At 37.6% G+C, this 12,983-nt stretch overlaps 1 protein-coding gene across 3 annotated transcripts in view; it reads right to left on the reverse strand.

The window, feature by feature from the left end:
- The window catches only part of BANK1 (B cell scaffold protein with ankyrin repeats 1), a 304,887-nt gene extending 293,643 nt beyond the window's left edge, over positions 1 to 11,244 (reverse strand). Inside the window, exon 1 of one of the 3 annotated variants that reach the window (XM_088021093.1) lies at positions 11,015 to 11,244. In XM_088021093.1, coding sequence (XP_087877219.1) covers positions 11,015 to 11,084 — 70 coding nt within the window. In that variant the 5' untranslated portion in view covers positions 11,085 to 11,244. The remainder of the gene's footprint in view (positions 1 to 11,014) is intronic. The other 2 variants (XM_088021090.1, XM_088021091.1) reach the window with 2 other exon arrangements.
- Positions 11,245 to 12,983: the final 1,739 nt, after the last annotated feature.

The following is a 12,983-nucleotide window of genomic DNA, read 5'->3' on the forward strand; positions in this document are numbered from 1 at the left end:
CTGTTTTTTCCATTAGGAAAATATTTCAGGAGGAATTTATTTGGGTGACTCCTAATAACCTATGTTTGCTTCAAAGGGGCATTTCATTGACAAACATTTCTAACATGGAAACAATCTGGTTATGGCCAGGTAGTCAAATTGATCTTAATTTTGGAGTGTTTTGATGAATAAAATCCCAGTATTTGAACAATGTGAGGCCACTTACACAGCTTACATGATTATTGACATAGTGGCAGGTTTACATAGTCTGACATGTGAAAATATCTGTAAAATCAGTTGCTCAGTTGAGACACATACATGCTACTGAAATACAAACTGCAAAAGTACACATAATCCAAAATATTCTTATATTTAGAATACCGTATGCACGTTCCCAGCTTTTTTTTTTTTAAGATTTTATTTATTTGAGAGAGAGAGAGAGAGAGCATAAGCGGGGCAGGGGCAAAGGGAAAAGCAGAATCCTCAATGAGCAGGGAGCCCGAAGCAGGGCTCGATCCTAGGACCCCAGGATCACAAAGTGAAGGCAGACACTTAACCAACTGAGTCACCCAGGTGCCCCCCACATTCTCAGTTTTATTTCATTCATAGAACTTTACTTTCCTCAACAGATAATCCCCTTCTGATTTCCCTCCCATTTTCTCTGGCACATCCCACAATCAAAGCCTTCATTTGAATAGTCAGAATTAATCATAAGGGAATTAAAGAAATAGGCAAATCATGTGTGCCCTACAGAGCCTGCCAATGTCATTCTCCCTACTCTCTACCCTCTTCTGTTTCTATTCCTAATATAGATATAGCCCTATCTCCCTCTCACTCAAAAGGTGGTCAGAGCACTGAGGAAAACATAGCTAAAAGCAGTATTACCAATCTCTGGTTTGAAAGAACTAGTCTCTCGAGAACTATTTACCATTTAACAGGGATGAAAACTTGGTGCAAAAAAATCCTTTTTCTCTACCAGTGTTAAGATGACAATGCACTCCATGGTTAAATACATTTGTGAAACAATGAATTAGAGAAAACTGAAGATACATTGTTTTGTTTTGTTTTCAAGATTTTATTTATTTGACAGACAGAGACACAGCGAGAGAGGGAACACAAGCAGGGGGAGTGGGAGAGGGAGAAGCAGGCTTCCCGCCAAACAGGGAGCCCGACACGGGGCTCGATCCCCGGACTCTGGGATCATGACCCAAGCCGAAGGCAGACGCCCAATGACTGAGCCACCCAGGCGTCCCGAAGATACATTGTTAATTGCAGAATTTCTCAGGCCACTGGAATATCCCAGTATGCACGTTCAAAACTGATTTTACAGAACACTTTTTCCAAGGAACATACATGCTACACAATACAGTTTGAGCAGCACAATACTAAAGAAAGCAAGCCCTAGGAGTATGAGCTCAGGTTTTTCAGGTATTGGCCATCAGATAAAAGAAGTTATGAGTCACCCTTCATAATGTCCCTTGTGTCCACCCATTTACTCACCTAGCAACAGCCTTGATAACCGTCAATCACAGAGCACCCACTATGCTGCAAGTCTTACCAAATGCTCTTTCCCCTTTTCATCATGAGGTACAAAGAGATCTTGTGACAGAATTACCTAAAGAATGATTTTTATACGGACCAGATGAGAAAATTATTCTAAGGAGTCATAAAGTAATAAAATATTTGAAAATAATAAAATAAAATATGAACATAATTTTAAATGAATCTTCTATATTTTCCTAAGGAGAAGCAGAAATGAAATGTGTGTTAATTGTTAACTTCTCAGAAGACTGGTCCTCACAAAAGAAACAGAAAAGCTCTCCCTTTCTTTCCATAATTACTAGTGCTTTCTAATTAGTCATAGATTACTCAGAACTAGAAATTTGCTTAGGACGACTTTTCTATTATTCTTCTGACCCTCAAAGATCTAGGTGAGACATTGTATAGATTTAAACTCTTTTGGGAAGAAATTGCTTAGACATAATTCAAGCAATTCTGAAAATATCACTAAAGCTTTACCTATATCAACTATTATTTTTACCTATATGAGGATATTAGAAATGCCTTCATCACAAAAGTTAAGAGACTCTGAATCAACTCCACTATGATCCAGTTTCTGTGTGTGTGTTGTTTTTTTCTTTGGGGGGGGGGGAGTGGCAGAGGGGATGCACGATAATATATGGATAATATATAATCTTCAAGAATAAAGAAATGAAAAAAATAATCATGTTTTTATTTTTAAATATCATATAAAAACAGAATTCTCAAAATGGGAGATAAGTGTCCTTTACCCATTAACTATTTTCCCTGAAGATAACACACAATTTCACATATAAAATCATATAATTTATTTCCATAGCAGATCATAGGTTTCAACAAGTTCAATCTATAGGGAACACCCAGAGAAACGCATTTGAGATATTACTGTGTTTAATACAGCAATCAGAAAAATTAAACAGGAGAACTGAAAAAACATTTATATAAAGCTCTCCATCTTGAGATTCGTAAGTATGTGACAACAGAAGTGCTGAGAAGGAGCCATGTAAACACATTCCTTCTAATAAAGGTGAAATTTGAATACTATCTCGTGCTGAAAGTAGTAACATTTGCCGTTTGCTAATCACCTGCTATGAATGCTCCAGGCACTTTACAAACAGAATTATATTTAATTATTTCAAAAATAGGTGTGTTGCCTAGTTCAGATATAAAGAAATTGGATTTTAGATGAGTAATTTGCTCAAAGTCACAGAATAAGTGACAGTTCCCATGTTTGAGTTGATACAGATACTGGTATAGATAGTCCACAAATGTGGACACATTTAGTTGTCTTTAAAATAATATTTATCAATTTTAAATTGGAAAAATGTATAGGAAAACTGGTGAGAGATTAGATTAGTTTGACTGCTCTGTAATACAAATAAAAATCCTGATATATTTTAAACTGCAATTCTATATGCATATCCAAAGATCTACCTTAAATTTCTTTTAAAAAGGCATTGCATGCTTTTTTTCATTGTAACATCTTATACAGTTTAATACTAAGTAATATAACACTAGATATTTTTCTTCCTATAATTTCAATGTAAAGGTCACAATTAATGATTCAAAGAATAAATTTTGTAAGAAAATTCATTTACACGGGAGGACATTTTAAATACAGAAAGCAGTGTCTTGTTGTATTTGTTCACAGAACCAAAACAGGAAAGTTCAACTTTCATGTGGTTATAACATGAACGAGTGGAAAGTTTCCAACTTTATCATTTGATTTAAATAAACCAAGCTACTATATATTTCTTTTGAAACCTCGGACCTTTCATACACAGAATTTTCTACTCAAATTGATCCAATAGAAGATTTAAGAGCATTTAAAGTTGACTCTCCCCAAATAAGTATATAAATATAATACCATTCCAATGGAATGAAAGGCATCTATTTTTGTTGGTGCAGATCCAGCAAATAGGAGATGGCTGATGAGCCAGAAATTCTTGGGATCCTGGCACCAGTCTGTTCCAGGTGCCAACAGCTGGTTCAGTGCCTTCAGATTCCCCAGCTTCCTGATGGTGATAAAATAGCAGATCCCCCTGACTAGTTATGAAAACTGGTTCCCATAACCTTGTTAGGAAAATGATTCCTGATGGCCCAGACTAGAGATTGCTCCCAAACCCCTTGCATCAATTACGTAAAAACCTAATTTCCTATATCAAACTTCTTTCTGTTTAAAATGGCTAGATTGCTTTCAATAAATTCCTCTAAATCAGGTGTTATACAACATTCCATTTGTTTCATGGAAGGAGAAGTAGATAAAATAATCTCTAAACGGAAGTGGATGAATGGAAGAATAATAATAAATAAGAAAATTATGGAAAAGAAGATCTCTTGGGAGAACTTTCCTTAGCAGATATTGGCTTGGACATAAACACATTAGTGGAATAGAATAGAGAGATCAGAATTCAGATTCTAAGATATATAAGACTTCGTTGTATGACAAAGAGGGTACAGCCGACACCTGACCAATGTGGGGGTTAGAGGCACCAGCCTCCCATGCAGTCGAAAATACTGCGTCTAACTTGTGACTCCCCAAAAACTTAACCACCAATAGCCTACTATTGACCGGAGGCCTTATCAATAACATAAACAGTTGATTAACACAGTTTGTATGCTATATGTATTATATACTATATTCTTACAATAACATAAGCTAAAGAAAAGAAAATCATATGGAAGAGACAATACATTTACAGTACTATATTGTATCAAAAAAAAAAAAAAACCACACATACATAAGTGGATCCACACAGTTCAAATCCATGTTAAGGGTCAACTGTATTTCAGTTTACTGGGAAAAGTATGGTTCATATAATAAATGCTGATTTCTCAACTGCTATCCTTATTTTGAAAAACTTAATCCCCCAGGGGGACTGAGATAATAGCTAGTAAACTATGCTACTTTTATGCCTCCGCTTCCTCTTTTACTAAGATAAATGTCATAGGCATTCTCTCCCTCTGTATGCCCCAATTTAAATACATTTTTAAAATTTGCCAAAAACAGTATGCTATCAATTTTTAAGTGAAAACATACTACTAAAAACATTTAAAAACACTACTGTTATAATTTTATAATTAATACAGTTTTACAACTACATAATTCAAAATTCTAAACTTAAGAGTGCTTAACTCTTAGAATATTAATCTCTGAGTGCATTATTTCCTCCCCAACTCTAGGGACTTCAAGTTTAGAGACAAAAATAACTGCATGGATTTTCTTCAAATTTCAGTACTAAAGCAAGATAATTCCAAATATTCTTATCAGGAGGACTACTAGACTTATAAGTCACCCTATTCTCAGTGCATGAAAGATGTAACTCACAGATTGTTTAACTTTGAATGGAAGATGCATAGCAGACATCATTTTAACAAAAACAACTTTCTAAAAGAGAAGATTTACAGAAGCAGAAGAGGCAGTATTTGAGAAATAAAGGCATCCTAGTCCAAAATCTTCTTTTCCTCCAAAAAAAGAGAAACTCGTTCAAACTAGCTCACCTAAAAAGAAGGTAATTGTAAGGATACTACAGGCATTTTATGGCGACCAGATCAGAAAAAGAAGTGCAGCTGGGTCTCAAATGGGCTGGAAATGAAAAGTCAGAAAATAAGACTACTCCCTCTTTCCGTCCTCCTCAAGTCCCTCAACTCATCTTTCCAATCATCCATTGTGGACAAGTCAACGGGCTGTCATCCTCTATTATGTGCCATCACACATTACCCTTCCACTGACAACAGTCTCATTCTCTGTTTTTGAAAGGAAAGGCTTTGTTGAGTTCAACCAATCTGCAAAAGCCAGACAACACTCATCGTTGGCCAGTAAGCCAAAGCAGCAAGCTGTCTCTGAATTTAGTGCCCATTCTTGACCCAAGTGACTGTTTCCAAGAATCTGAATGATACATGGTTTTACCCATTTAGCATGGGTACAGATGGACAGGACATGATAAAGAATGGGTCTCTGGTCTATAGAGAAGTGCCTGAAGTAGTGAAAGTTCTAAAGTTTTACTGAAAAGTGATGAGAAAATTAAGGAAATTATCTCATTAACTGAAATGAAGGGGGAATTTTGCTTCAGTTTTATCTCACTGACTTTCTTATTAGTGACCCAGTAGTTCACTAATCGTACTAAAATGCAGTTGTCTCCTGAGATTTTATATCAGTCTATTAAATCGAAATAAAATGCGATCAACCAATGAGGAAAATGTGTAAATCTTAGGGATTCTTCACACAGCCTCAAGAAATACTCTACAGATTGTCATTCTAGTGACATGATTGTATAGAATCATACCACTTTGATATGGTATGTTTCTTCCCCACATCTCCAGTGTGGGTGCTTCCCCACTCTCTATACCCTCCCTAAAAAGATATGATGACTTAGAAGTTACAACTTTAATAGTTTAGAAAAGCTCTTGTAGGAAAAGAAATAACACAATGAATTATTACATACTTTCATATAATTGTACTGAACAATATAACTTCTTATTCAAAGTAGGTGCTAATCTTCTGATGCTCTCACTTATCCAGGTAATGTGATATCCATATCATATGAATTCAAAGTAGTTAACACAATAAATGCAGTCTTAAAAGAAGGCCAGGATTTTAAGTGGTCTTGGTACTATGTTATTTTTCTGAGAGTTAAGCATGATCCTTCTTATGGCTAAGTTAGAACAAAAAATGAATGGAATATTGATCCTTACCAAAGGGTGAGACTTAGTCTTCAGCATGGATCATAACCAAAAAATGAGGCACACAGTAAATGAAATTCCAAGTCAGAAACTGTTCTTGTACTTTTTAGAATCTCTTTATAAAGTGGAACACATTAAAAATGAAAGCATGGGAATTACTAACACAGAAAAGCAGTATAAGAGCTTAAAAGAAAGGAAAATACGACACACAGTGTGATAAAACATAACTTATTTTAATTAACTGGATACACAGGAAATCTTATAAAAGACCACAAGGGGAGCTGCCTGGGTGGCTCAGTCGTTAAGCGTCTGCCTTCGGCTCAGGTCATGGTCCCGGGGTCCTGGGATGGAGCCCCGCATCGGGCTCCCTGCTCTGCAGGAAGCCTGCTTCTCCCTCTCCCACTCCCCCTGCTTGTGTTCCCTCTTTCGCTATGTCTCTCTCTTTCAAATAAATAAATACATAAAATCTTTAAAAAAAAAAAAAGAAAAGAAAACAGATTTAAAAAAAAAAGACCACAAGGAATTGAAAAATTACTTCTAATGATTACAAAGGGAAGTGGTCTTTTTGGATTATTTCAATGTGGAGCACTTGAAAACAACAAAGAAATTTCTGTTCAGTGGTAAATGTCTAAAAAAATCATTCTTTTTCTCTGAGTGAAAAATAACTACAAGAGGGGTATAATTCCATATAATATCTGGTATTTTTACCACCTGGGCTATTTCAATGTCTGCAGTGAAACTTAAGATACTATTCTTTATATTTAGAACAGGAAAGAATTACAAGGCCATATAACAACTTATTTTTAAATAATAACTTCTGGAATGTTTGCCCTTCCTATTCTTATTTCATAGCTGTCTCTGAAATTACTGTAAGATATTCTATAATATATAAAGAAAGTAATAAAATAGCAATGAAACTCAGGCAATCAGGTGACAGTTATTTAAATTCTTAAAACCTGCAACTTATATTTGGCAGGAATAATATTCTTTACATTGGACTTTTTTTTAACCAAACAGTAAATATTTTGGTAAAGTAGCTTCTCCATCTCTATCCCATAATTTTCAGCTTGATCCTTACTTTTCCACATATATTTACACACGTATATTTTTAACTGGGTCAAAACTGGTACTCTGTGATAACGGGAAAATAAAACATGCTCTCATTTTTGTTCTATTAAATTCCAATTTTATTCTTTCCTGTAAATGCCCTAGTCTAACGCCCTTTCAATCAATTTATCCTTAGTTCTCATTGTGGGTTCTTTTTTTTCTCCTCTCAGAACTATTAGCCATAATATTTCTCCAAGGATATAGCAGTATCTTTCTACAGGAAGCCATATTCCCTCATTTGTTTTATGTGGGAGCTTGATGGCTTCATTCAAGTTTTCCCCCAATTCAAGAGAGTTTGTTTTCTCAATAAAAACTGTCTTTTATACGTAAGTATGGCACCATTGACCAATGACCTAAGAATTAAAATAATAGCTAACATGTGTTAAGCAATTACTATTTGCTATGGCACCCTGAAAATCACTTCACATGCATTTTCTCTTTTAATCCTCAAAACCACTCTCTCAAATGAGTGTTATTGTTCTCTCCACTTTTGCTTTTTAAATGGATAAACTGAGATAATGACAGATTTAGTTATTTATCCAAAATCAAACAGCAAGTAAGTAATAAAGCTAGACTGATGATGTGAGGCAGTCTGAGTCCAGAGGCCATCATAAGTAGGGCATGATCACCTACAATATCTTCCAGATTGATGTTGTGAAAAAATTCCTCTGATTTTCCAAGTATACACCACATACACTGCCGTTTAAGTCTAAAACTCTAAGCAATTAGATATTGTAGAATTATTCTACGTTAAAATGAAAGTGCCCTAAGAGAGCTACCTCTCTTTAAAATCTCAGCAAAAATAACCCTATCGGAACATTTCTAGCTGGTCTAAAGGAGGCAAGTTTTACCAGTCACCAGAATAGAACCAGGGTATTTCCTTGGAATGAGAAATCAAGGTTATTTGCTATGTTGGAAGAGTGCTATCAGAATAAAAAGCTCCAAATCCTCAAGAACTTCAAGACAAAGAGAGAACTATGATGTCCCTCACAAGTTATATATAAGCATCTAGCACGTGGTGAGACAGGGTAGGTGCCATCTCTTTTTAAACTAATTATTTAACTCTCTTCATCGAAGGCATCAAATAATGTTTATAAAAAATACAAAAACTATGGGGTGGGGAATAATCTGCGCTTTAATAAATAAACAATCCTTATCGAAGGTTAGCAGTGAAAATTAAATTTGTTTTAAAATCACTGGTTTTGGGATAAAGCAAAGGAAAAATTTCTCATTTGGACATCGGAGGACAGTATCTAGTTAAATATAAACCAGAAAAATACATTCTAAATGGAATTTTCATCTATTGTGCAACGTTTTTACATTGTTTTAGTACAGGCTATCCTATCTTTCCTGCTTCCATTAAAAGACAAGTTGGAGGAGCGCCTGGGTGGCTCAGTCGTTAAGCGTCTGCCTTCGGCTCAGGTCATGATCCCGGGGTCCTGGGATGGAGCCCCGCATCGGGCTTCCTGCTCAGCGGGAAGCCTGCTTCTCCCTCTCCCACTCCCCCTGCTTGTATTCCCTCTCTTGCTGTGTCTCTCTCTATCAAAATAAATAAATAAAATCTTTAAAAAAAATAAAAGACAAGTTGGATACTCATCGATCTTTCTGGTGGCACCATACACAGATATCATTATAATATACCATACACCTACTGCTAGAAATATAAAATCTTTATAGGCATGAAACTGTTTACCATTTTTTTAATTTTATTTATTTATTTTTTTTAAAGATTTTATTTATTTATTTGAGAGAGAGAATGAGAGATAGAGAGCACGAGAGGGAAGAGGGTCAGAGGGAGAAGCAGACTCCCCGCTGAGCAGGGAGCCCGATGCGGGACTCGATCCCGGGACTCCAGAATCATGACCTGAGCCGAAGGCAGTCGCTTAACCAACTGAGCCACCCAGGCGCCCAAAACTGTTTACCATTTTATACTCATATTACTATACAGCTTTTGTAGGGGAATAAAAGATTGTTGGTGAAGTGATGAATAGATGATCTTCAAATAATGACTAGTTATAGAACCATGGGAAAATCACTACTTGGGTCACAGCTTTCACTTCTCTAAAATGAAGTTGGATTAACTTTACCACAATGTGTCATGTTAAGCTAAAATCTACCATGCTGTGGAAACGCTTGTCCAAAGCAGACAGAGAGGTCACACAAAAAAGTTCTCCATATGTTAAAAGAATTAATCAGAACTAGTTCTCATAGAAGGCTACTCATAGCCAGGACTAGGTATGCGTTAGTATCAAAAGATAGTTCCTTATAAGAAAAATATTTCACGGGTGCCTGGGTGGTTGGTTAAGCGTCTGCCTTTGACTCAGGTCATCATCCCAGGATCCTGGGATGGAACCCTCCATCGGGCTCCCTGCTCAGCATCTGCTTCTCCCTCTCACTCTCCCTCTGGGCTCTCTCTCTCAAATACATAAAATCTTTAAAAAAAAAAAAAAAAAAGAAAAAATTCATTATCTTGGCCAAAGGAGGTAAATGAAACAAGTGATAAATACCATATTGGGAAGGACAAAAGTAAATGGGGGAAAAACACACAGAAGGAAGAGGAATAATCAGAATGAGCTAACAGCTGGATCACATCACTCTAGCATTATTCACAATAGAAAGTACCTCAAAGTATTCTTGACTATCAAGTGGAATAAAAAGTCACTTTCTGGCTAAACTGTTCAATCAAGAAGTTTGAACAAACTGTAGCCCATTCTGTTTAAATAAATTGTCAGGCTGAAATCACAAATGATAACATATTAAGATATCAAGGGCTCTAATTCCTTTCTTGTCTTTTAAATCATCACAAACATACTTCCCATTTTAAGAAAGGCAGTCTTTTAAAATCTATATATTAAAAATAAACACTAGCCAAGAGAAGCAGCATTACCTCAAAAAATGCTGGTAAGCTATGAGAAATTCTATTCAGCAAATTAGTATTTTCACTCAGATTTTCTTGTTGCATTTCTCACCGTGAACAACTCCAGCAATCTTAATACCCAAGCGAAGGCTTTCTCAAAAATTTCAAAACTGAATACTTCATTATAAAGTTCACAAATGCATTTGCAACACTCAAAAAGTACTGAGGGCAACCGCCTTAACGTCCATTTGATCTATAAATCCAGTTACGTATTCAACATTGACCGTTTCTGCTTTTAACAAGTTAGCAAAATCTGCGGAGTGAAGAGGCTCTACACAGAGTAACCTGTCAGATCAGCGGATTACAGTCCATCCTAGCAATTTACCGGGTTGGATTTTGTAAGGCCGGGCAGATAAACCGGACAAGCAGTTTTGCAATAATAACATGTTGACAGAATTTTTAGAATTACGCAGGACTTTAAAACACACGCTTAACTTTAAAACCCGTCCCAAGGTGATTGGAGAAACTGGAGGCCCCTATCCCAGGTGCTCTGGAAAGTTCCAAGCACTCCGAAGTCGGCGGTCCACGCGGATCCGAACACAGAACGCTCCCACCTCGTCCCGGCCAGACTGCCCCTCAAAGACGCCCGCCACGGAGGGGCCGGGCCACCGGCTGAGCGGCAGACCGCGGCGGGAAGAAGGGGCTAGCCCTGGTGCCCCGGTCCCCGAGGCGCGCTCGCGTCAGCGGCTGCAGCGCAGTGGTCGCCGAAGGGAAGGGCGCTCGGTCTACGCCGAGCCCCGGAGCCCGGCGGGCCATACCCTCCGGCTGCCCGCACGCGCGAACACCCACCTGGGGGCGCTGGGCCGCCGGAGGCCCGCTCCCGGCTCCCGCCCGTGCGCACCGACGCCGCCGGCCGCATCGCAGCGGCCGAAGCCAGGCAGCCTGCGGACAGATGCCCGCGGAGCCTCGGAGTACGCTGCGGGAGCTGCTCCGCGAGCTCGCCTCTCCGCCACCGCCCCTCTTCAGAGCACCCCCGGCGGTTGTGGCCAGCGGGTCCGGAAACGCAGCCCCCGGGCTCAGGCCACAGGGCCACCGCCCGGCCTCGCTGGGAGGCTGAGGAAGTGAAACTGCCCTGGGGCTTGCGCTCGCCTGCTTTTTAGGCTGCTCGGGTTTCTCCTAACACTTTCTGGTCCTGTTCCCTCCTCACCTTTTCACTCGGAATACCTGAGAGCAACGTTACCTGTTACTCCAACTCTTGACCCATGCTAGATCTTCCACCATGCCCCCACTTGCGGGAAGAAATAGGGATACCAGAAGTCGACACTTGCTGGGAAAGGGGAGAAATAGATATATAGATCTGGTTATTTAAAGATACAAAGTTGCAGATGTAGACATACAAGTTGAATGTTTTTAATATTTCATTTTGCCCAGACTTTGTAGCCTAGAATCATAAAGTGGTTTAAAATCCCGTATAAAATTTATTTCCCTCTCCCGCTCCAAGGCAGAACTGGTTCCAGGAAAAAATTAGATATGGATTGAAATAGGTTCTCCAAATAAGAGTTTACTTTGCTTGCTTTGAAGACAGAAATACTAAGACTTTTCCCAGAGCCTTAATATAAATGTCCCTTCTCTCAAGATCTCTAAATTAGTAATATACATTTGAAATTGAAAATACCTTTGAAGATCAAATTGAAGATTTGGTAATAATTCATGGCTTAAATGTCCCTCTCCCTTTTTTAGAAAATAAATCTAAAAGGGAGAGCTGTGTAGCAACTATTTATCTCATGCAGTCTTTTTTAGTATCCAAAGTATCCAAAATGTTAGCTTTTCTCAAATAACGCAATTTGTTTTTATAGTTTATACCATAATGAAGAAACCTTGGAGAAATATGTGAAATGACAGCAAATTTGAAACTATCACAGATATATTTTTCTGCTTTCCAATATTTCCTTTAATGTCATTATTAACTTTAAGTTGATTTTCTGTATTTGAAATAATATAGCAAGAGATTTTATCTAATTCATGAAATAATATATTGAGAAGTTTGTTGTCTTCTATAAATACCTGTTTACTAAGAGATCTCAGTACAATAAGGTAAAGACAGAGGGTTTGGTTTGCAGGGAACATATAAACCCTTGGAAAATATTTTTAGAAATTCAATTCTTAGGAATATGTGATTCTTTTTAAAACAACGCACTGAGGAGACAATGTCCTAACTGATACATTTGCATATATATTCATATATGTATATGTGTGTGTCATATATATATATATGTATATGTCTGTGTGTCTATATATATATAGAGAGAGAGACACACACACACACAATCTTAGACTATATATTCTTCACAAATACTTCAATGATGATTTTGAGGAGGAAGGAAGAGACATAAACATTCCACCTTATGCTTCCCAATTAAGGGTCCAAATCTTCAAAGGTATTTCAGTTCGTTCCATGGAAATACACAATGCTCACTCCCTCTATGTGCACAAAGATTTGTTAATAAGGATAGTCTCCAGATAGCAAATTGTATCTGTCACATGTATGGAGTCACTTTCCTGTAGGAAGAGCCCTGGACTGGAAATCAGAAGGCTATGGTTGCCATCTTGCCTGTCCACCTTGCTATCTGGGCAACCAGGGCAATTCTGAATGTTGCTGAGCCTTGTACAATCGCTAAACGAGGAACTTGAAGTAATTATATTCAACTCTCTGCTAGCTCTACAATTTTATGATACTGTTTTCTCTAATACACATAGAATAAGATGTAAAATACACAAGAAAATTAAGTATATTTTCAGATCATCACTTGGACAATTT

Source organism: Eumetopias jubatus, unplaced genomic scaffold (genome assembly GCF_037043125.1).
Source record: "Eumetopias jubatus isolate StellerSeaLion01/CBP00866 unplaced genomic scaffold, mEumJub1_p1.0 scaffold_2, whole genome shotgun sequence".
NCBI lineage: Eukaryota > Metazoa > Chordata > Mammalia > Carnivora > Otariidae > Eumetopias > Eumetopias jubatus.